The sequence below is a fragment of the Ranitomeya variabilis genome, chromosome 1, assembly GCF_051348905.1.
Source record: "Ranitomeya variabilis isolate aRanVar5 chromosome 1, aRanVar5.hap1, whole genome shotgun sequence".
NCBI lineage: Eukaryota > Metazoa > Chordata > Amphibia > Anura > Dendrobatidae > Ranitomeya > Ranitomeya variabilis.
In genome coordinates, this window is record NC_135232.1 from 674169106 (window position 1) to 674194364 (window position 25259).

The 25259-nt window shown below is 45.2% G+C and overlaps 1 protein-coding gene across 11 annotated transcripts in view; it reads left to right on the plus strand.

The window, feature by feature from the left end:
• The window catches only part of KTN1 (kinectin 1), a 158019-nt gene extending 133622 nt beyond the window's left edge, over positions 1 to 24397 (plus strand). For 8 of the 11 annotated variants that reach the window (XM_077264547.1, XM_077264609.1, XM_077264558.1 and 5 more), the window contains 8 exons: positions 841 to 930; positions 1008 to 1100; positions 16065 to 16148; positions 17796 to 17879; positions 19251 to 19334; positions 19507 to 19599; positions 21349 to 21472; positions 23913 to 24397. In XM_077264547.1, the coding sequence (XP_077120662.1) occupies positions 841 to 930; positions 1008 to 1100; positions 16065 to 16148; positions 17796 to 17879; positions 19251 to 19334; positions 19507 to 19599; positions 21349 to 21472; positions 23913 to 23917 (657 nt within the window). In that variant the 3' untranslated portion in view covers positions 23918 to 24397. The remainder of the gene's footprint in view (positions 1 to 840; positions 931 to 1007; positions 1101 to 16064; positions 16149 to 17795; positions 17880 to 19250; positions 19335 to 19506; positions 19600 to 21348; positions 21473 to 23912) is intronic. The other 3 variants (XM_077264599.1, XM_077264629.1, XM_077264637.1) reach the window with 2 other exon arrangements.
• The last annotated feature ends 862 nt before the right edge of the window (positions 24398 to 25259 follow it).

Sequence of the window (25259 nt, forward strand, 5' to 3'; positions counted from 1 at the left end):
TCTAGCATTCGCATTATTTCGTCAGACGTAAATCTGTAAATATGAAAAAATGTAAAATAAATAATTTTCCGAAATACTACATTATTGGCTTTTCACAAAATTATACTAACCTGCAAACACGTTTTCTTGGATTATGGCGGAAACTAGATCCAGCATTACTATCACTCATGATGACTTGCTAGATGAATTTTGGCTTCGTATTTTGTGCTGAATATAAATAAAACATCGTAAAACAATATGTAGATACTAATTATTATCCATTTTTCGTATAAAAATTATACCTATAGTGATAAGTTTCATACAAAATATATGTAAGCCAAGTCCAGGCTGAAAGACAATTTGACTGTTCTGTCCCCACATAATGAGAATAAAGGTATAACTGGCTGTTAGATGCTGTGAGACTTTCCTACCTTCGTTTCCAAGAAATTGAAGACTTCACAAGCCTAGAAATGTGTGCTCACAGCAATGAGATGAACAGCAAAATGGCTAATGAGAGGAGGGAGGCAGGAAGACAAGTAGAAGCCACTCCCAGTTTGAATTAACTTAATTGACAGCAACATAAGTGACCAGTAACAACACTGAACAATAGATATCAGCATAACATTTGTAGCTGAATGAACTTTAGTTTCTGAAACCAAGTAAAGTCTTCCCACAGTGGAGGTATATGTGAAGGTACAATTGTACCTATGCAGCCTGTTAAGGTTGTAAAATTATGCAGCCTGACAAGGGTTAAGGACAATATTAATCTGACTTTGGAAATTGTTTCTATGCACTAAGGCAGACTGCTCATTAATTCCCTGTATATCCATTCTAATGATCCAGAAATAATTTATTTAATAGGCACTGGAGCAGACGTTGAAGGAAGGGGAGGAAATCCATACATTGTTGCAGCTGGAGTGTGAAAAGTACAAATCGGTGCTAGCGGAGACAGTAAATATTTCTTTTTCAGTTATAGCCGTTCTTGCTCTATATCACACAGATCTCATTTGTATTATATCTGCTTACAGGAAGGAATTTTACAAAGGTTGCAGCGTAGCGTGGAAGAGGAGGAAGGACGGTGGAAGGTGAAGCTAGAGGAATCTGAAAATGAGCTGAAGGAGGTTAGTATGGTGGCATCATTAACGATGTAATACACTTACATACCCACTAAGAGTCTGAACATCCATGGATCGAAAATTCCTTTCTCTACACAAGCCTAGAAGACCCTTAATGTGCATTTCATAAACTTGTGAAAAGAAACTGAATTCTGATCCACACTATGGAATCGTATCGAGGTAGTCAGAGTGCAGCTAAAGACCATGATGGATGGATGCAGTGGCCAGTGGGACAGCGCAAAGTCTGGAGAAACGGAGATCGAAAGGTTTTTTTTTTTTTCTGTGGATTTCCTTTTTTTTTTTTTTTTCTACTCATAAATTTGATTTGGACTGTAAATCATTCATGTACATGTAGTGCCATTGTAGTGAATGGCAGACTTACAACAGCAGTCTATGGATCTCCGAGTAAGAAGAAGAGATCTGAGATCGTGCGCCATTCAGATGGATTTTTCTGCATAGTACCCCTAAGACTGAATTGACATGACTGTGTACAGACTGTGATTTCCGGACCACCCGCTCTTTCCTGACCCAAACTCCATAAGATAGGAGACCTGTGTCTAGTCTGTAAATTCCAGTCTGTACTCCGACACTTGAATGCTGGCTGAGAAACTGTATACCATGCAACACTATTGACTATTTTCCTGTCCCAGTCTCTGATATATACAGGTCCTTCTCAAAAAATTAGCATATAGTGTTAAATTTCATTATTTACCATAATGTAATGATTACAATTAAACTTTCATATATTATAGATTCATTATCCACCAACTGAAATTTGTCAGGTCTTTTATTGTTTTAATACTGATGATTTTGGCATACAACTCCTGATAACCCAAAAAACCTGTCTCAATAAATTAGCATATTTCACCCGGCCAATCAAATAAAAGTGTTTTTTAATAACAAACAAAAAAACCATCAAATAATAATGTTCAGTTATGCACTCAATACTTGGTCGGGAATCCTTTGGCAGAAATGACTGCTTCAATGCGGCGTGGCATGGAGGCAATCAGCCTGTGACACTGCTGAGATGTTATGGAGGCCCAGGATGCTTCAATAGCGGCCTTAAGCTCATCCAAAGTGTTGGGTCTTGCGTCTCTCAACTTTCTCTTCACAATATCCCACAGATTCTCTATGGGGTTCAGGTCAGGAGAGTTGGCAGGCCAATTGAGCACAGTAATACCATGGTCAGTAAACCATTTACCAGTGGTTTTGGCACTGTGAGCAGATGCCAGGTCGTGCTGAAAAATGAAATCTTCATCTCCATAAAGCATTTCAGCCTATGGAAGCATGAAGTGCTCCAAAATCTCCTGATAGCTAGCTGCATTGACCCTGCCCTTGATGAAACACAGTGGACCAACACCAGCAGCTGACATGGCACCCCACACCATCACTGACTGTGGGTACTTGACACTGGACTTCAGGCATTTTGGCATTTCCTTCTCCCCAGTCTTCCTCCAGACTCTGGCACCTTGATTTCCGAATGACATGCAAAATTTGCTTTCATCAGAAAAAAGTACTCTCTCTCTCTCTTTAATTGTAATCATTACATTATGGTAAATAATGAAATTTAACACTATATGCTAATTTTTTGAGAAGGACCTGTGTGTGTGTGTGTGTGTATATGTATATGTATATATATATATATATATATATATATATATATATATATATATATATATATATATATATATATATTTTTTTTTTTTTTATTTTTTTTTACTATGATCTAAGGAATCGGAAAAGGCAAAAGCAGGGCACCCAATATCCATAACTTGAGTACTTAATACAAATTGGGAGGTGCCATATGGGCCCACAGCTGACATTTTGCAGTGTAAATGAGCCCTAAGGCTTTTTGGGCTGATTTTTTCTTTGTAGAGACCAGAATGATTGTATCGCAGCCAGCGGTAAATGAGAACCATGTGAGCCTTCACTAGTATTTCATGTCTCTCTTAATTTGTTTAGCTGATGTAATGCCCCTGGCTTGCTGCCTGTTTTGTATTAGGTGTCCATTTTGCAGATTTGCAATTAAATCCATATTTCCTTTTAGCATACACAGGTGTGTCTTAATAGTCTGATTCGCATAATCCATTTTCTAATGAGGCAATATTAAGAAATGAATGTAAGGATACCATACCTTATGCAAAATGAGACTTCTGCTTTATATTTAGATCTGTTCACATTTCTTTATTCTCTGTTTGGCTTATGGACCAATGGCTTTCCTGGCACAAACTAGAGATAAGCCACTCGATGGAGACCAAAAGTATTTCTGTGCCAGCATATCCATTTTTTTTTTCCCCACTATATGGAAAGTGTCCACTAATATGTATTTTTTAGGATTGTGGGCGATGACCATGTTTATTACTTTATTGCCATACAATGGCATATGTTGGGAATGCTCCTAAGTAATGCCAATTATGAGATGTAATAATAATAATAATTTTATTTATATAGCGCCAACATATTCCGCAGCGCTTTACAAATTATAGAGGGCACTTGTACAGACAATAGACATTACAGCATAACAGAAATCACAGTTCAAAACAGATACCAGGAGGAATGAGGGCCCTGCTCGCAAGCTTACAACCTATGAGGAAAAGGGGAGACACGAGAGGTGGATGATAACAATTGCTTTAGTTATTTGGACCAGCCATAGTGTAAGGCTCGGGTGTTCATGAAAAGCTGCATGAACCAGTTAACTGCCTAAGTATGTAGCAGTACAGACACAGAGGCTATTAACTGCATAAAGTGTATGAGAACATGATACCGGGGAACCTGATTATGGTTTGTTTGTTTTTTTTTGTTTTTTTTTTATGATAGGCCACACAGGGATCGTTAGGTTAATGCGTTGAGGCGGTAGGCCAATCTGAACAAATGAGTTTTTAGGGCACGCTTAAAACTGTGGGGATTGGGGATTAATCGTATTAACCTAGGTAGTGCATTCCAAAGAATCGGCGCAGCACGTGTAAAGTCTTGGAGACGGGAGTGGGAGGTTCTGATTATTGAGGATGCTAACCTGAGGTCATTAGCGGAGCGGAGGGCACGGGTAGGGTGGTAGACTGAGACCAGAGAGGAGATGTAGGGTGGTGCTGAGCCATGGAGTGCTTTGTGGATGAGGGTAGTAGTTTTGTACTGGATTCTGGAGTGGATGGGTAGCCAGTGTAATGACTGGCACAAGGTAGAGGCATCGGTGTAACGGTTGGTGAGGAATATGATCCTGGCTGCAGCATTCAGGACAGATTGGAGCGGGGAGAGTTTGGTAAGAGGGAGGCCGATTAGTAGAGAGTTACAATAGTCCAGACGGGAATGAATAAGTGAAATAATAAGAGTTTTTGCAGTGTCGAAAGTAAGAAAAGGGCGAATTCTAGAAATGTTTTTGAGATGCAGATAAGAAGAGCGAGCCAGTGATCAGATGTGGGGGGTGAATGAAAGCTCGGAATCAAGGATGACCCCAAGGCAGCAGGCATGTTGCTTTGGAGTAATGGTGGAATCGCACACGGAGATGGCAATGTCAGGCAAAGGTAGGTTAGTAGAGGGAGAGAACACGAGGAGTTCAGTTTTTGACAGGTTCAGTTTCAGATAGAGGGAGGACATGATGTGAACAGAGCTGGGCAGCACGGTGGCTCAGTGGTTAGTACTGCAAGGTGGCTCAGTGGATAGCACTGCAGCCTTGCAGCGTTGGGGTCCTGGGTTCAAACCCCACCAAGGACAACATCTGCAAGGAGTTTGTATGTTCTCCCCGTGTTTGCGTCGGTTTCCTCCGGGTTCTCCGGTTTCCTCCCACATTCCAAAGATATACTGATAGAGTGTTTAGATTGTGAGCCCCATCGGGGACAGCGATGATAATGTGTGCAACCTGTAAAGAGCTGCGGAATATGTTAGCGCTATATAAAAATAAAGATTAATATTAATTAAACAGAGCCTTAAGTCTCCAAGGGTGGTTTGCACGTTGATGACCGGGCCAATTTTTACAATTCTGACCACTGTCCCTTTATGAGGTTATAACTCTGGAACGCTTCAACGGATCCTGATGATTCTGACTTTGTTTTCTCGTGACATATTGTACTTTATGATGGTGGTAAAATTTCTTCGATAAGACTTGCGTTTATTTGTGAAAAAAAATAGGAAATTTTGCGAAAGTTTTGCAATTTTCCATCTTTGCCTTTAAATCACAGAGATATGTCACAGAAAATACTTAATAAGTAACATTTCCCATATGTCTACTTTACATCAGCACAATTTTGGAACCAAAATTTTTTTTTAGTTAGGGAGTTAAGGGTTAAAAGTTGACCAGCAATTTCTCATTTTTACAACACCATTTTTTTTTTAGGGACCACATCTCATTTGAAGTCATTTTGAGGGGTCTATATGATAGAAAATAGCCAAGTGTGACACCATTCTAAAAACGGCGCCCCTCAAAGTGCTCAAAACCACATTCACCCTAACCCTAGCCCTAACCCTAATGGGAAAATGGAAATAAATGCATTTTTTTAAATTTTATTTTTCCCTAACTAAGGGGGTGATGAAGGGCGGTTTGATTTACTATTTATAGCATTTTTTTTTTTAGCGGATTTTTATGATTTGCAGTCGTCACACACTAAAAGACGCTTTTTATTGCAAAAAATAGTTTTTGCGTCTCCACATTTTGAGAGCTATAATGTTTCCATATTTTGGTCCACAGAGTCATGTGAGGTCTTGTTTTTTGCGGGTCGAGTTGACGTTTTTATTGGTAACATTTTCGGGCACGTGACATTTTTTGATCGCATTTTATTCCGATTTTGTGAGGCAGAATGACCAAAAACCAGCGTTTATACAGTTCCACGTTTTGTAAAATTGATAAAGCAGTTTTATTCTTCTGGTCAGTACGATTACAGCGATACCTCATTTATATCATTTTTTTTATGTTTTGGCGCTTTTATACAATAAAAACTATTTTATAGAAAAAATAATTTTTACTCTGTCGCCTCATTGGGGGACACAGGACCATAGGTGTTATGCTGCTGTCCACTAGGAGGCGACACTATGCATAATCTGAAAAATATTAACTGTGGCTCCTCCTGTGCAGTATACACCCCTGGACGGCATCAGCCTTCTCCAGTTTTTGCTTAGTGTCGCAAAGGAGGCACACCTAAAGATTTTTACTCCGTTTTACTCCGTTTCCCGTTTTCCGACGGGATTACAGATGAAGAAAAGAGGGTCTCCTGTGAGACCCCCGGCATGGCTCCTTCCTCGGCCCCCCATTATGGGGTGCCCAGTTGAAGTTGAGATGGCTATTCCCCATGCTGCTCCTTCCCCAGCCCCTCGGGTGTTGGTTCGAAGTCGAGACCCCCCTCCTTCCCAAATTCCTTTTGGTTTCTGGGTTGAGGTCGAGGCGAGGATAAAGGCCCCTGAAGGTGTGACAAAAGCACCCTCCCTATCCCCCTCTGGGGGTATTAGGTTGAGACACCTCAGGTAGGGCCTGTACAGGCAGCATCCTACAGCTCCCAGCAATGGGCCAGCATACTGCGCCTGCATCCAGGGACCCCAGCCCAGCTGCGGGCTCCTGTTGGGGCCGGGGGGAGTGCAGGCAGGCATGGCACATACAGACACAGGGCTCCCTGCGTCCCTGTCTCTGCGGCAGCACCAGCTCTATACTGCCTCAGGGGGACCCCAGCCGGGCTCCCCCTTCCGCTTATAGCCCCACCGCCATCCTGCCTTCAAATCCGGAGGGGTCCGGTTCAGATCCGACCCCCTCCCGGACTTTCGCGCCGGCCTGGAGCCCTTCTGGGCCTCAGGCATCTAATTTAGGCTTCGGCTTCGGCCTAGCTGAAGCAGCAGCCTCCTCTCCGCCCCCCGGCCCACCCCCCGGATGACAAATATGACACTCTACAGTGTCATACAAGGGGCGGATCGAGACAGAAAGGGCGGGTTTTTTATAGCCTTGCCGCCTTTTTCCAGCTCTCCGCCCCCTTCTCCTCCTCTCTCCTCTGTCTCTGCAGCCATTTTCGGCTGCAGATTAACCCTGCATCTCCCGGTCTGCAGGACCAGGACCAGGCAGCCAGTCTCCGGGGGGCACAGGACTGTGGATTTTCGGCGCTGGACCTAGGGGTACACTGGTGGGGTAAGATCACAGCTGGGTTATCTTTACTCAGCTGTGAATCCATATTACCTATAAGGCTCCCCTGTAGGTTCTCTACCCCTATAAGGTCCATCTGCTGGCAGCACTTCTGCACTCTGTGCACTATGCCGGGCTCAAGGTCTAAGAGAACCAGGCAGAACTGCTATTATGCATTCTGCACAGCCTGCGGGACCGCTCTCCCCAGTAGTAGCACGTACCCGCATTGTCAGAACTGTATACAAACTACTGTGTCACAGCCTCAAGAAGCCCCTGCCAATGCCTCGGTGTCTAATGCCACACCGGAATGGGCTACTCAGATATCGCAATCTATGACGCAGTCTATAGATAACCTAGAAGAAAAAATCCAGCTTCCAGAAATATCAAAATTTATTGAAGATAAAATCCAAGATCCAAAAACATGGTTCACAGGAGAAGAAATGGCAGCATGCTACATGTTTCGAACACTAAGTTCTTTTTCAAAGCTTTGAAAAAGAACTTAGTGTTCGAAACATGTAGCATTCTGCCATTTCTTCTCCTGTGAACCATGTTTTTGGATCTTGGATTTTATCTTCACTAAATTTTGATATTTCTGGAAGCTGGATTTTTTCTTCTATTTGTTCTATTACCTTACGTGAAGACTGCACGTTATCCGGGCTTCCCCACAACAAATGCCTAGGAGGTGAGCTGGTTTTGTCACATTTTTTTTTTCTCTTTTGTTATAGATAACCTAACTTCCACATTGCTTCAGGCTCTGCAGGGTCATGCCCCGGCTATGACCGTTACCCAGCAAAGGGAGAGCTTGACTCAGGAACAAGATGACCCTGGCACATCCACGTCTAGGTCACGACGCAAGCGGATCCATATATCAAGTCCATCTGCGTCATCCCATAGCACACGGTCATCCCCCTCTAGGGAGAGACACCGTTGCTCCAGGTCATCTAGACCGTCCCATTCCAGGGACAGACAATGCAGATCTCCGCAATCCCCAACCAGAGAAGGCCTCCTCCCCAGCTCACCCAGCAGGGGACGCCTCAGTGATACACAGGATTCGGAAGGCATCTGCGACTCTGACTCAGACAGAGAAACGAGGGGTCCCTGATCCCAATCCCTCCTAGCAATACAGCGCTAGTTGAGGACATAATATCGTCCATCCATCGGGTGCTGGACATTTCTGATCCGCCACCAGAGGCCCCAGAACATCAGATTTCCTTTGAAGGACCTCTGAAGCCGCCTAAGGTTTTCTCTAACCATCCAGAGTTTAAGACGATCCTTAAAAAACAGCTCTCACAGCCTGAGAAAAAATTCGCTAATCGCAAATATCTGGAGGCGAGGTACCCCTTCCCACAGAAGGACACCAAGGAATGGACAGATCCACCTGAAGTGGATCCCCCAGTCTCCAGGCTAGCAGCACAGACCCTCCTTTCACTGCCAGATAGCTCAACCCTAAGGGACGCAGCAGACCGGCAGGTAGAACGCATGGCTCGTTCAATTTTCGAGGCAGCAGGGGCATCCCTGGCTCCCGCGTTCGCCTCAGTTTGGGCTGCCAAGGCCATCCTGGCCTGGGCAAACAATTTACAAGCCTTCCAAGCATCCGCTCCTGAACTGTCGGACCAAGCGGTTCAAATTGCTGTTGTAGCAGATTACATGCTCCATGCAGCTCTGGATTCAGCAAGGGGAGTCGCGGGGATAGCATCAAACGCCATCACGATTCGGCGTATCCTCTGGCTGCGGGAATGGAAAGCGGACGCAGCCTCAAAGAAGTCCCTCACGCACCTCCCCTACCTCAGTGGGAGACTTTTCGGTGAACAGTTGGACACTATGATATCCAACGCCACAGGGGGTAAGAGTACTTCTCTTCCCCAACTGAAACCTAAACGCACTTACAAGAAGCGTAACCAAACTCGATTCTGATCCTTTCGGAATTCCTCCGGCTGGTCCATCTCACGTCCAGTACAAAATCGTAACCGTTCCCCACGCAGGGACAACTCACGATCGACGCAAAGGTCGGACAAGGCCTGGCAGTCAAAAGCAGGCCAGTCTAAGCCCAGAGGAGGAAAATCTCAGACTTTCTCCTCCTCATGACTCACGGACTCCGGAAGACACCACACCAGTAGGCGGCCGACTTTTGCTCTTTCATTAAGTCTGGCTGCCTATTACAGAAGACAGGTGGGTCATGGAACTAGTGTCTTCCGGATACAAAATAGACTTCACCTCCAACCCACCGGACCGGTTCTTCCTCTCTGTCCCCCCAAAACCGCCAGCCAAGGCTCGAGCCTACCACCAAGCGGTCTCCTCGCTTTGTCAATCAGGAGTCATAGTACCGGTACCCACGACCGACCGCTTCCGAGGGTTCTACTCCAATCTGTTCGTAGTTCCCAAGAAAGGAGGCAGCGTACGGCCCATACTAGACCTAAAACAGCTCAACAAATATGTACGGGTCCGTCATTTCCGCATGGAGTCCCTTCGGTCCATCATTGCGTCCATGGAGAAGGGAGAATATCTCGCCTCCATAGACCTACAAGACGCATACCTGCATATACCCATTGCACCTGCCCATCAGAGGTTTCTCAGGTTCGCAATAGGCCAGGACCACTACCAATTCATGGCTCTCCCCTTTGGACTCGCCACTGCTCCCAGAGTGTTCACCAAGGTCATGGCAGCCACCATGGAAGTCCTGCACTCCAGAGGCATAGTAGTCGTTCCATACCTGGACGATCTACTCATCAAGGCTCCCACCTTCAAGGACTGCGAGCTCAGCGTCTCAATCACAACCGATACTCTGTCGCATGGGCTGGTTAATCAACCTACAAAAGTCATCACCAACCCCGAGTCAGTCTCTGACCTTCCTGGGAATGTTATTCAACACCTCCAGGGGTCTAGTGCTCCTTCCCAAGGACAAGGCACTGGCTCTCCGACTTGCAGTTCGCACCCTCCTCCGCAAACCCCCTCGATCTCTCCGGTTTGCCATGAGAGTCCTCGGCAAGAGGGCAGCGGCAATAGAAGCTGTCCCATTTGCCCAGTTTCACCTCAGACCTCTCCAACTAGCCATTCTCAAGTCCTGGGACAGGAATCCCTTTTCTCTCGACAGGGAGTTCCAGCTAACGTCGTCAACCAGGAGGTCCCTGCACTGGTGGCTCAAGCCAACCTCGCTAGCAAAGGGGAAATCCTTTCTCTCAGGTCAATGGAAGGTCCTGACCACCGACGCGAGCCTGACGGGTTGGGGTGCGGTGCACCTACACCACAGGGCAAGTGGTCCCCAGCGGAAGCGACCATGCCCATCAACATCCTGGAAATTCGTGCCATCCTACTGGCATTGAGGGCCTTCCATCACTTACTGGCAGCCTCTCACATCAGGATACAGTCGGACAATGCCACGGCTGTGGCATATGTGAATCATCAAGGGGGGACCCACAGTACCCAGGCGATGCGGGAAGTGTCACATATCCTCCGCTGGGCGGAGGACACAGGGTCGGTTCTTTCGGCGGTCCACATTCGGGTGTGGACAACTGGGAAGCAGACTTCCTCAGCCGACAAGGAATAGACTCGGGAGAGTGGTCTCTCCATCCCGAAATTTTTCAACAGATCTGTCTCCGCTGGGGGACCCCGGATGTGGACCTAATGGCATCCCATTTCAATGCCAAGGTCTCCAACTTCATTGCCAGAACACACGATCCGCGGTCGCTCGGAGCAGACGCTCTGGTTCAGGACTGGACCCAGTTCCAGCTTCTGTACATTTTTCCACCTCTCCCCCTGATACCCAGAGTGGTGAGGAAGATCAAACAAGAGGGAGTTCCAACCATCCTCATTGCACCGGACTGGCCCAGACGCACATGGTACGCCGACATCGTACAACTCACAGCAGACGCCCCTTGGCGTCTCCCCGACCGCCACGATCTTCTATCACAAGGGCCGTTCTACCACCAGAACTCAGGGGCTCTCAATTTGACGGCGTGGCCCTTGAGACCTGGGTTCTAACCCAGGCAGGGCTCTCGGCAGATGTCATTGGAACCATGATCAGAGCACGGAAACCAGCCTCTGCCAAGATTTATTACCGTACCTGGAAAGCTTTCTTTACCTGGTGCGAATCTCGTGGCCAGATCCCACTCCCTTATTCCATACCCAAAGTACTTGGTTTTCTCCAATCGGGTCTGGAGGCCAGGCTGTCATTGGGCTCGCTTAAGAGCCAGGTGTCAGCCCTCTCAGTGCTTTTCCAAAAGCGCATTGCTACCAAGCCGCAAGTAAGGACTTTCCTTCAGGGGGTTTCCCGATTGGTTCCCCCCTACAGACGACCACTAGAAACGTGGGACCTCAACCTGGTCCTGACAGCATTGCAGGAACCACCCTTCGAACCTCTTAAGGAGGTCCCGCTCCGCCTTCTTTCCCAGAAGGTGGTTTTCCTGGTGGCAATCACCTCGCTACGCAGGGTGTCTGAACTGACAGCACTCTCCTGCAGACGGCCTTTCCTGGCATTTCACCAGGACAAGGTAGTTCTTCGTACGGTCCCATCCTTCCTCCCGAAGGTTGTGTCCGACTTCCACCTCAATGAGGAAATTTCACTACCATCCCTTTTTCCGGTTCCGGTTCATAGAGTGGAGAAGGCTCTGCATACGCTTGACCTTGTCAGGGCTTTGCGTATATACGTGTCTAGGACTGCGTCCTTCCGGAGGTCTGATTCTCTTTTCCTCCTTCCGGAAGGCGGCCACAAGGGTCTGCCAGCTTCAAAAGCTACCCTTGCCAGGTGGATCAAATCCACCATACAAGAGGCCTACCGCCTTAAGAATTCTCCTCTTCTAGCCGGTATTACGGCACACTCTACACGGGCGGTAGGGGCCTCCTGGGCCATTCGGCACCAGGCTTCGGCACAACAAGTGTGTAAGGCGGCCACTTGGACTAGCTTACACACGTTTACTAAACACTACAGGGTTCATACCCAGTCCTCAGCGGACGCGAGCCTGGGTAGACGTGTCCTGCAGGCGGCGGTGCCCTAAGTGTACGGGCCTGTCTGCACAATATTCGTCCATTGCTTCCCACCCAGGGACTGCTTTAGGACGTCCCATGGTCCTGTGTCCCCCAATGAGGCGACAGAGTAAAGGAGATTTTTGTGTACTCACCGTAAAATCTCTTTCTCTTAGCCTCTAATTGGGGACACAGCTCCCACCCTGTTGCCCTTTCCGGGCTGTTGTAACTGTTGAGTTCTCATATTGTTTCTTGAGCTCGTACATAGTTGCCTTCTTACAGGCATAATTATGTTATTCATGTTACGTTCCTCCTACTGCTTTTGCACAAAACTGGAGAAGGCTGATGCCGTCCAGGGGTGTATACTGCACAGGAGGAGCCACAGTTAATCTTTTTCAGATTATGCATAGTGTCGCCTCCTAGTGGACAGCAGCATAACACCCATGGTCCTGTGTCCCCCAATTAGAGGCTAAGAGAAAGAGATTTTACGGTGAGTACACAAAAATCTCCTTTTTTGCATCGCTTTATTCTTAGGACTATAACCTTTTTTTATTTTTTCGCTGATGATGCTGTATGGTGGCTCTTCTTTTGCAGGACAAGATGACGTTTTCAGCGGTACCATGGTTATTTGTGTCCGTCTTTTTGATCGCGTGTTATTCCACTTCTTGTTCGGCAGTATGATAAAGCGTTGTTTTTTGCCCTTTTTTTTTTTTTTACTGCGTTCACTGAAGGGGTTAACTAGCGGGACAGTTTTATAGGTGGGGTCGTTACGGACGCGCCGATACTAAATATATGTACTTTTGATGTGTTTTTTTATTATTATTTAGATAAATAAATGTACCGTATTTTCCGGCGTATAAGACGACTTTTTAACCCCCGAAAATCTTCTTAAAAGTCGGGGGTCGTCTTATACGCCGGGAATCGTCTTGTACGCCGGTGTATATGGTGGGTGGGGAGGGGGAGTGATCCTGATGACGAGGGGGCGTCTCACAGGAAAGTGAGTAATCCCCATTACCTTATCCTAGCGGTGCAGCGTGGGGGTGTCAGTGCTGGGAGCGGCGGCGGCTGCTGTGTTCTGGTGCGGCGGCTCCTCTTCTGTGTGGGGCCTCTGTGCTGTGGGGTGGCGGCGGCAGCGGCGTATCTTTATCCAGTTGGGGCTCCTCCGGCATCTCCTTAGCCCTGGAGGCCCCGCCGCAACTCCATCGGTGCAATGTGGTGGCCTCCGGGAAAATGGCCGCTGCTCAGATTCAGATCTCGTGTCCCGAGATTTCGGGACGAGATCTGAATCTGAGCAGCGGCCATTTTCCCGGAGGCCACCGCATCGCACCTATTGAGCTGCCTCCGGGAAAATGGCCGCTGCATTGCACCGATGGAGTTGCGGCGGGGCCTCCAGGGCTAAGGAGATGCCGGAGGAGCCCCAACTGGATAAAGATATGCCGCCGCCACCGCCACCCCACAGCACAGAGGCCCCACACAGAAGAGGAGCCGCCGCACCAGAGCACAGCAGCCGCCGCACCAGAGCACAGCAGCCGCCGCCGCCGCCACTCCCAGCACTGAGACCCCCACGCTGCACCGCTACGATAAGGTAATGGGGGATACTCACTTTCCTGTGAGACGCCCCCTCGTCATCAGGATCACTCCCCCCCCCCCCCAAAAGGCACATATTCACCGGCCCTATAAGACGACATAGGGTGTATAAGAAGACCCCCGACTTTTAAGAAGATTTTATATTTTAACTGGTAAAGTTGGGGGGTCGTCTTATACGCCCAGTCGTCTTATACGCCGGAAAATACGGTATTTATGGGAACAATATATATATATTTTTCTTTTAGGAACTTTTTTTTTTTTTTCCACGTGATTATTTTTTTCTTACTTTATAACATTGCCCCGGGGGGGGGGGGCATCATGTTATAGGGTCAGATCGCTGATCTGACACTTTGCAGAGCACTGTGTCAGACCAGCGATCTGACATGCAGGGCTGCAGGCTTACCAGCGCTTGGTCTGCGGCCATTTTGGATCCGGGGCCTGCAGGGAGGAGACGCTCGGTGCAAGGTGAGCACATCGCCTTGTACTGAGGGTCTCAGGGAAGCATGCAGGGAGCCCCCTCCCTGCGTGATGCTTCCCTGTACCACCTCAATGCTGTGATCATGTTTGATTGCAGTGTGCCAGGGGTTAGTGTGCCAGGGGCGGTCCGTGACTGCTCCTGGCACATAGTGCCGGATGTCAGCTGCTATAGTCAGCTGACACCCGGCCGTGATCGGCCGCACTCCCCCCTTGAGCGCGGCCGATTGCATATAACGTACTATCTCGTCACAGGGAATTAAGTCCCAGGTCACCTCGACGGGATAGTACGTCATATGGGATTAAGGGGTTAAAGAACATGCAGCAACAATAAAGCTGAAATAGTGATTTCTCTAGTGGAGAATTTAGGGCAGTGCTACCTGTTAGTCACAGCCCTTCCTTCTGATATTTTGGGTTGCACTCTCTAAATTAAAAAATCATGGAAAATCTTGTTAACTCGTGATGAGCGAATATACTCGTTGCTCGGGTTTTCCCGAGCACGCTCGGGGATCTCCGAGTATTTATGACTGCTCAGAGATTTTGTTTTCCTTGCCTGAGCTGGATGACCACCCGAGCGTGCTCGGGAAAACCCAAGCAATGAGTATACTCGCTCATCACTAATCGTGACCATTTCCTGACGCTCTAAAGCTGGCCATACAGATGGGAGAGGTGTCTGTACAAGAACTGTTTCTGTCATCTGTGTATGGGGAGGGGCAGTACAGCAGAGCTGACAGTACTATGAGAAGAGAGCTGAATGTGACACAACGAAACTCGGGTGTCCTGCTCCTTCCACCGCAGGAAACTAATCTAAAAGTTTTGAGTCATGTGAGCTCTAATCTCCCAGCACTTCCTAATCATGCAGGCGGTTAGACCAGAAGATCAGAGCTGTATCCTTACATCTCACCCACTGAGAAACCTGTTCTAAGCTATGATGGGCCGTGTTATTTTTCTTCTGTGGTGCTGCCTGTTTGATTGGCCAGTATCATAGAGTGAGAAAAAGTACACTCCCTCAGTGAAAACTGAGCCCAGTCAGCCCAAAAACACTCATTTGGATTTAACAAAAGTGAACTCATTAGTGTCCAAATACATTGATTGCAATATGTGCAACAGAGGCGAATAAAAAAAAAAAAATCAAATGTTTTCTGCTCTGCAGCCATTATTATATCGTGTGTTCAGTTCATTGTGAAAAATCCCCTATAAGGGGTCTTCTGTAATAAAGTGATGACCTATTTGTGAGATTGTCTCTGACGGCGATCCTGAGAATGATGTGACTGTAAATCTGATTTTTGCTCTTTATCACTTGCTGGTCAGGGAACTTCAGTTTAGTTAATTTTAAAGTTGAATTTGGGGTCCAGTCATTAGGACAACCATCATTCATAACTATTGGCATATCTTAGCATTATACCATCACTTAATTTGATGGGAATATGCCGTTAAGTGATACAAAAGTGAATCAAATTCCCTTATATTGGCTGTATGATATTGATCACTACTTACTCTTCATAGAATATTTATATCCTCTTTTTAGCTTCCTGTTTTAGGATTTTTACTTATTTATGTCTCGCATTTAGGCAAAGTTAGCCATTCATTCAGTGCAGCAGGAGCTGAATAAGCAAAAAAGCAGGAGTCAGAAAATGTACGTTTGTAGGCATTTGTTACAAGAGAATTTAATAAAATACCCATAATCTCTCTTATTGATTTCTGTGGATACACCCACCCACCGACTTGGTGCGTAAATAAGATGTAGACATATTGCAAGAAAGTCTACAGAATATAGAAACTGGAGTTTTATGAGACTTTTGTGTTTTTGTTTATTCGTGTCCAAAAAAAATAAAAGTTCTTTTGTTTTGTTTTTTTAGCTGTTAAAAGAAAAGGAACATTTGGAAATTGAGCTGGAAAAGGCAGAAAGCGAAAGAGCAACTTATGTGTCTGAAGTACGAGAGGTAATTATTGAAGAACAATATATCAATGTCCAGGGTCGATTCTGAATACAATGTGGAGCATTGTGCTCAGATCTGGGTAGGGTCTGGCCTGTTATGCTGTCTTATAGATTCGCTGGTCTATAGAATGAGAATTGATTCACCAAAAGAAAGTCACAAACATGATGAAATTAAATCCTCAATGGAGCCTGACCTGCTGCGAATTGGCAAATGAAAATGGAGTGAAAATTTTCCTCCTCTCGTTAGGAATCTGAACTTAAACTTCATGCAGAATGGATTTATTGGAAGCATATTATCGTCACTGTGCCCATTGGGACTCACAATCTAGGTTCCCAAACAGTATGTCTTTGGAGCGTGAGAGGAAACCGGAGAACCCGGAGGAAACCCACGCAAACACGTGGAGAACATAGAAACTCCTTGCAGATGCTGACCTTGGTGAGATTTGAACCAGGATCCCAGCGCTGCACACAGTGGCTCAATGGTTAGCACTGCAGACTTGGAGCAATGTATATTCTCCCTGTGTTTGTATGGATTTCCGCCAGGTTCTCTGGTTTCCTCTCACACTCTAAAAACCTACTGATACATACACTGATAGGGAATCTAGGTCGTGTGCTCCATCGGGGACAGTGCTGCTGTAATTAATGGCTCTATATAAGGGAGTAAAATGAATAAATACAGAATGTTGTCCCAGTATATTATGAAGCCCAGTATATTATGGAGCCTAGTTAGAGGAGGTCATGGCTACTTGCAAGGGGTTAATCTGATAGTCCTTCTATAATGTACATTGACAAATAGCCTGAATCACCCTGAGAAGGATATGGCTGGCTTTACTTCTGTTGTTTCTTTGGTTGTCCTGCTGTACTATAATACAGAGGAATTCATGATACTTCTAATATAAGGACCACAGCACAGACACAGCCCGTGATTATTTCTTGCAAACTCCAAGTCTTCCCTCAATCTTCCAGTTCAGAAGCGGGAAGCTTCACACAACTGGCTCAATAGTGAGACATTGGAGAGCCGGGTGACTTCAAGTCTGCCTTTTTTAACTATGCGCCTGATAATTATTAAATTTGATCATATTCTTTTAGTTTTCCTAATTTTATAGATCTTTTAGGGAAGATTTTATATCTTGTTCTCGTTTAAAGTTTTCCGGTTTTCAGAAAAAACCCACACCCCTGGCTACAAAAAGTTTAAAAAATAAAACCATTATTTACTCACCCTCCCCAAGTCCAGCTCTGAGTATCTGCCTGTTTAATTTTGTCTTCGCGTTGATGTCATGTTGACAGCGCTGCAGCCAATTAGTGAGTTCAGCGTCTCAGAGCCACTGAGCGAATTGATTGGTAGCGTAAAGAAATTACAGCCGGGGGACAGAGGTTTTCTGAAAGCGGAAAACCCCCGTAATCTGTGTAAGTAAGAACTGCCGCTTTGTATATTAAAAAGCAATTCCTGTGGGCACTTTTGCTATTTTAATCTCCCTCTAGAACCAGTCTGACCATGCTGGATGCTAGGGCAGCCAGTATTCAGCTTGTACTCTGCAGATGCAGCCATAATGTTGTAATCTTAGACAACCCCCTTTAAATCCACTACTCCCCCACCCCACGTGACACTTCGATTGCGTGGCTACTTTAAAGATTCTGAACTTCGTTTCAGCTGAAAGATCTGTTGACTGAGTTGCAGAGAAAGCTTGACGATTCATACTCAGAGGCAGTAAGGCAGAATGAAGAGCTGACCTTGGTAAGACGCAGTCTCTCTTCTGTGTATCCGAGCCCCCCACTCCTACCTGTCTGCTAACCTATCCTGTCGAGTGTACTGCAGAGCTCTCCCTCTGCCAAAGCTTTCAGGCTCTTCTTTTTTTCTGCCTTTCTGCATTATTAAACAGCCCCATACTCTGCGCTGCATGCATTATGCTGGTTTTGCTCTACAAGGTGGCTGCTGAGCACTAGGAATGCCTCAACCCACTGCTACATCTCATTTATAGGAGCAGTGTCTTGGTTTACATCAGTCATTTTTAGAAACCTGCCAGGCAAAAAAAAAAGTTTTCTACATTGCTGTAGCTTTCCATTTTCTGGTCGCTGTGTTCTGGCTTTCCCATGCCTTACCCATTGCTCTTGGTAAAGTATGGAGCACCCCACTTTTTTAGTACAGGGTCCTTGTTAAAAAAAAACAAAAAAAAAAACCATGAAGGTGGTTTTGACTGTGAAAATAAAAGGATTTTCTGGTCTGAAATAGGTGGTGAAAGCTAACTCTACTGATATCTGGAACAGGTATCCATATCTCCCCAGTATCCCCTATTCCTCCCGTCTACAAAGTCCATGGTTGGAGGATGATGTAAATGGAGGGTGGACAATGATGCTGCACCAATGGGATCTCCATTTATCTGCAGAATAGGGCACTGTGCTGTCTGTCTGCGGATAAGTGGTTCGAATTTCCATAGTCGTGACTCGCAGCGGGCATCAGGGCACCGTTCTCAACATAGATGAAGATCCCATTTGTGGGACCTGTATCAACTACGTATTTATGGCATATGTTGTGGATAAGGCAAATGTATAAGATGGGAGTAGCCCCTTTTTAAACTATTAAGTAAATGCCTTGGCTTATTGTGCGCTGATTATTTGGAGGGTCTCTATAATTGCAGCATTGCTTTCTGTCTGCCAGCGACTACTCAGCGGTCCGGGTCTGCACTGTGTGACATGAATCCTACTCCGTTGTTCTTTTTATCCTCATGGTTCTTGTTTAGTGATGAGCGAGTATACTCGTTGCTCAGGTTTTCCCTGAGCACGCTCAGGTAACCTCCAAGTATTTGTAAGTGCTCGGAGATTTAGTTTTCGCTGCCTCAGCTGCATGATTTACAGCTGCTGGACTGAATACATTTGAGAATTCCCTAACAAACAGGCATTCCTCACATGTACTCAGACTGGCTAGCAGCTGTAAATCATGCAGCTGCGGCAACGAAAACTTAATCTCCGAGCAGTTACAAATACTCAGAGACCACCCGAGCGTGCTCGGGAAAGCCCCAAGCAACGAGTATACTCGCTCATCACTATTCTTGCTCCTTCTTCCAGTATCTGATATTTTAATGCTCTTTTTTTCTTCCACCATCAATAGCTGAAGAGTCAACTGAATGAAACATTGCAGAAACTGGAAGGGGAACAGAGCGAAAGGCAGAAAGTGGCAAGTGATTTGCACGAGGTAGGCAGCATCATTGCACATGAAAAGTATCTGGGTATTGGTGGTATATTGGGCTTGGAAGACCCCACTTAATACACATTTTACATTTTTTTTGTTTTTGCATGTTTCAATGTGGATAGATTTTTCTGCATTTTATTTTTGTTGACTTAGTGTTTTGTTTTTATTTCTCCAGGCTCAGAAATCTCTAGATTTCATTCAGCTAGAAATACTAAAAGGCACTGGTGACTCTAATGTCATAGAGAATAGCGATATCTGTCCAGAAATGGTAAGTGGGTGTCAAAATAGTGGCAGCTCAGGCTGGGGGAAGGAAATATTATATACCGTATATACTCGAGTCTAAGCTGACCCGAGTGTAAGCCGAGACCCCTAATTTTGCCACAAAAAACTGGGAAAACTTAATGACTCGAGTATAAGCCTAGGGTGGAAAATGCAGCAGCTACCGGTAAATGTCAAAAATAAAAATAGGTACCAATAATAGTAAAATTAATTGAGACATCAGTAGGTTGTGTTTTTCAATATCCATATTGAATCAGGAGCCCCATACAGTTCATGATGGGCCCCATATAATGCTTTATACAAAATACGCCCCATATAAGGCTCCATACAGTTTATGATGGGCCCCATAAGATGCTCCATATTAAAATATGCCCCATATAATGCTGCACAAATGCTGATTATGGCCCCATAAGATGCTCCATAGAGACATTTGCCCCTTATAGTGCTGCACAAATGCTGATTATGGCCCCATAAGATGCTCCATAGAGATATTTGCCCCCATATAATGCTGCACATGGCCCCATAAGATTCTCCATAGAAATATTTGCCCCATATAACGCTGCACATGGCCCCATAAGATGCTCCATAGACACATTTGCACCATATAATGCTGAACAAATGCTGATTATGACCCCATAAGATGCTCCATAAAGACATTTGCCCCATATAATGCTGCACAAATTCTGATTATGGCACCATAAGATGCTCCATAGAGACATTTGCCCCATATAATGCTGCACAAATGCTGATTATGGCCCCTTAAGATGCTCTATAGACACATTTGCCCCATATAATGCTGCACAAATGCTGATTATGACCCCATAAGATGCTCCATAGAGATATTTGTCCCCATATAATGCTGCACATGGCCCCATAAGATGCTCCATAGAGATATTTGCCCCCATATAATGCTGCACACGGCCTCATAAGATGCTCCATAGAGATGGTTGCCCCCATATAATGCTGCACATGGCCCAATAAGATGCTCCATAGAAATATTTGCCCCATATAACGCTGCACAGGGCCCCATAAGATGCTCCATAGAGATATTTGCCCCATATGCTGTTGCTGCGATAAAAAAAAAAATGAATCACATACTCGCCTCTCGTCGCTCAGGACCCCGGCACTTGCTATACTCACCTTTCCGGTTCCACCGTCGGCACCGCTGTGTCTTCCGCGTCCTCTGCACTGACTGTTCAGGCAGAGGGCGGCGCGCACAATAATCGCGTCATCGCGCCCTCTGACCTGAGCGTCACTGCAGAGGACGCGGAAGACGGAGCGGCGCCGACGGTGGGACAGGTGAATATCGCGCACTGCCCCGTTATACTCACCTGCTCCTGGCGCGGTCCCTGCAGGTCCCTGGTTCTCCGGGCACTGACCGCTTCTTCCTGTATTGAGCCGTCATCTGGTACCACTCATTACAGTAATGAATATGCGGCTCCACCCCTATGGGAGTGGAGTCCGGTCCATATTCATTACTGTAATGAGCGGTACCATGTGACCGCTCAATACAGGAAGAAGCTGTCAGCGCCCGGAGAACCAGGGACCGCGCCAGGTGCAGGTGAGCATTATTAGACAGCTGCCGCTCCCCCTTCCCTGCCGACCCCTGGGAATGACTCGAGTATAAGCCGAGAGGGGCAATTTCAGCCTAAAAAAATGGGCTGAAATTCTCGGCTTATATTCAAGTATACACGGTACTTGTACATGTGAGCTTAACATACCTGTGTTTTTTCTCCAGGGTGAACAGCAGAAGAAAGAGAAAATCTCCTCCAGTTTAAGTCAGACAGTGACGCAACTACAGCAGTGTCTTCAGGCAGTAAACCAGCAGCTCACAAAGGGACGAGAAAACGTTCAGATAATAGGTAACTCGGGCACTCAAGGAAATGGGCAAAGTTACTGTACCAAGCACGTCCTATGGCCCTGTCTCTGAGGGCAAAAGAACAAAAAACATGAAAAAAATAACAAAAAACTTTTCTAATATTTACAAAATAAGAATCTCGGGGAAAGCTGAATTGAGGGAGACCTAGTACGGCATGACTGTATTGGTCGACTGTATTCCATGCTCAGATTGGATCTGACCTAATTCCCAAAGATCACAATGTTATATTGGACCTATAGACTGGGAATGTGCAGTCTTTTCTGGTTCCAGGACCACACTGGGGGAAGTGAACCAGTCCCAAGGGACACAATAAACCTTTTTAAGGGGGTCAAAATTTCCCATCTATCACAAGATTTTGGGTTTCCTTCTCTGACGTCGGTATTTCAGATTCTATTTTAATCTCTATTGTTGGTAATATGATTTGCTAAACAGCCAACTACTCCCATAAGCTACAATCCGTGTCCACCTCGGCACCTTATTTGCTCCCTTCTGGAGTACCACAAAGGGGTCTGGATAACCCCTACATTTTGGTTTCACAGAGAAGCCCATAAAGTGCACCATTAATGGTTACCCTTTCCTTCTACATGGAAAATACAAAATGTAGTTACTAGATGCAGACAAGCATGTGTATGTAGACAAATGGTTCAGCATTGTTGGTTGCATGTGGACCCTGGGACCCAGATGAATTCCAGTAGACCAGACTGACGTATTTTTAATATACTCATTGTTTACCAAGGGCAGGACATTTGTACAAGACAGTCTCCAATTCATGAATTCTGCTTAAGTTACTTTTTTTTCCTTTTTTGTGTTGTGTTCTTTGCTGTTTTGACTCCAAATTTTTCAAAATGGTGCACGTTGGTTGTTGATCTTTGCACAAAATTAAAGATGCGTTTTTTGTTTTTTTTAAAATAATCTTTATATAGGGCCAACATATTCCGCAGCCCTTTGCAATTCATTTCTAATAACCCCTATCCATTTTTTACTTAGATGACATTTTTTTACTTTCTGCTTTTTAGTTAAAACAAATTTAAAATGTCACACAATAATCATGAACTGCGCAAAATAAAATGAGACCGTTCTTAGACTCCACTTAGGATGTCGAAGCAGAATTGTGCCAAAAAAGGTTTCAAAGTCGCAAAGGATTTATAGGTTAAAACATCTGGATAGGAAAAACGACTAGAAAATGCTTTAAAAAAAAAAGTTTAAACCAAGTAAAAGTAATGTAAAAAAAGGTGCAAATTAAATAAAGAATAAGAAGCAAACCTATATCTCACTATTCTAACTAATTTTAATCCAGGAAAATAAAAAGATCTAGTGATGAATTGTGACCGTAGAGTTTTCTGGTTTGAGTGGATAATAAATACCGTATATACTCGAGTATAAGCCGACCCGAGTATAAGCCGAGACCCCTAATTTTGCCACAAAAAACTGGGAAAACTTAATGACTCGAGTATAGGCCTAGGGTGGGAAATGCAGCAGCTACCGGTATATGTCAAAAATACAAATAGATACCAATAATAGTAAAATTAATTGAGACATCAGTAGGTTAAGTGTTTTTGAATATCCATATTGAATCAGGAGCCCCATATAATGCTCCATACAGTTCTGATGGGCCCCATAAGATGCTCCATATTAAAATATGCGCCATATAATGCTGCACAAATGCGGATTATGGCCCCATTAGATGCTCCATACAGACATTTGCCCCATATAATGCTGCACAAACATTGATTATGCCCTATAAGATGATCCATGTAGACATTTGCCCCATATAAAGCTGCACAAACATTGATTATGCCCCATAAGAGGCTCCATGTAGACATTTGCCCCATATGCAGTTGCTGCGATAAAAAAAAATCACATACTCGCCTCTCGTCGCTCAGTCCCCCGACTCTTGCTATACTCACCTGCTCCCCGTTCCAACGCCGCTGCATCTTCTCCCCGTCCCCTGCACTGACTGTTCAGGAAGAGGGCTGCGCGCACACTAATCGCGTCATCGCGCCCTCTGACCTGAGCGTCAGTGCAGAGGACGGGGAAGACGCGGCTGCGGTGGAACGGGGAGCAGGTGAATATCGCGCACTGCGTTATACTCACCTGCTCCTGGCGCGGTGTCCCTGGTTCCCCGGCACCGGCAGCTTCTTCCTGTATTGAGCGGTCACATGGTACCGCTCATTACAGTAGTGAATATGCGGCTCCACCCCTATGGGAGTGGAGTTGGGTCCATATTCATTACTGTAATGAGCGGTAACATGTGACCGCTCAATACAGGAAGAAGCTGCCGGGGAACCAGGGACGTGCAGGGATTACGCCAGGAGCAGGTGAGTATGATTCAGTCGCTTATGAATGCTTTTTTTTCATTGTATTTATTATTTATAGAGTTTTTTGCGATTTAATACTGACAAATTGTTTGTTTTTCTTCGCAGGATGAAGCCAACAAGGGATTTCTCCATTGAGAAAGTAGTGGAAGGCATTGTAATTAAAATTTGCCAAAATTAAAGCCTTATTTATGTCTTCACCCTTTCTACTTTGTCTGAAACACTGAACAGAGCGACATCTTTTCTAATTCTTGTTAAACTACTGAATTAAAACAGGACAATAATAATAAATGAAAAGGAAAAAAGACTCCACAGACAGTTTAGTTTTATAGCAAAATAAAACGGAATAAAAAAAATACTATTTAGCTCTTTACATTCCTGAAGCTGCAGTAAAGACGTGTACGTACCTTTTTATCCTTTTTTTTTTCTTTGTTCAATACAGATTTATTCAGAAGATTCAACTATGATAAAGATGATGTATCAAATATATATCCTTTTATTACAGACGTTGTACACTGTTTTACTTAAAATCCACTTTGGGAGTAGAGATGCATCTTGATTTCAACTTCAAATAAAACACACTTTCTTTTGTTGCTAATGTTTTTCTTTTAATGGTCTTAAAAGGGGGCCAAAATTAAATTGCTGAAGGGGATATTGGATTTATTAAAAATGAAGCATCATAAAACAACCAGTCCATGTGTAGTTTGAAGGTTAGAAAGTTGGTCTCCAGGTGCCAGGCACACTATGGCTAAATTGGTCAGGTATGTATGGACACTTATGTACCTACCCATCCTTATTGATGGACCCCTGTAGGAACAAATATTGGTATGTGGCATCCGTGGTGTGCATTATAAGAGATAGTAAAATGAGATAAATCCAAGCAGAAAAAAACAGTGCACTCACCGGTCTTTTGTGCGATAGTCCTTTATTTAGAACATGTGCGGGCACACTGGGGAGAGAACGTGGACAAAAGACGACGGCCGTTTCACGCTGCCGCGCTTCTACGGGTCTCAATCAGACCATTGAGACCCGTAGAAGCGCGGCAGCGCGAAACGGCCGTCGTCTTTTGTCCACGTTCTCCCCAGTGTGCCCGCACATGTTCTAAATAAAGGACTATCGCACAAAAGACCGGTGAGTGCACTATCTGTTTTTTCTGCTTGGATTTATCTCATTTTACTATTTAAGTGCACCCAGTGTATGTCAGGCGTATACGGCATAGCAGCGGCATTTGGTTGTATTTTCTGTGGAGGCGGTTTATCACGCGGGCATATCGGTGCCGTGTATCTTTTCTACATTTTCACAGCCATTCCATGGCCTGCATAAGTAGATTGCAGAGAATAATAGAACTGGCAGCCAGCCTGGTTTCTTGGAGGAGGAGTAGTAGTGTCTAACCATCATGCTGAAATTTTATGATGAGATGAGTGAAAAATCTGCATGTTGGTCTTTCGACTAATG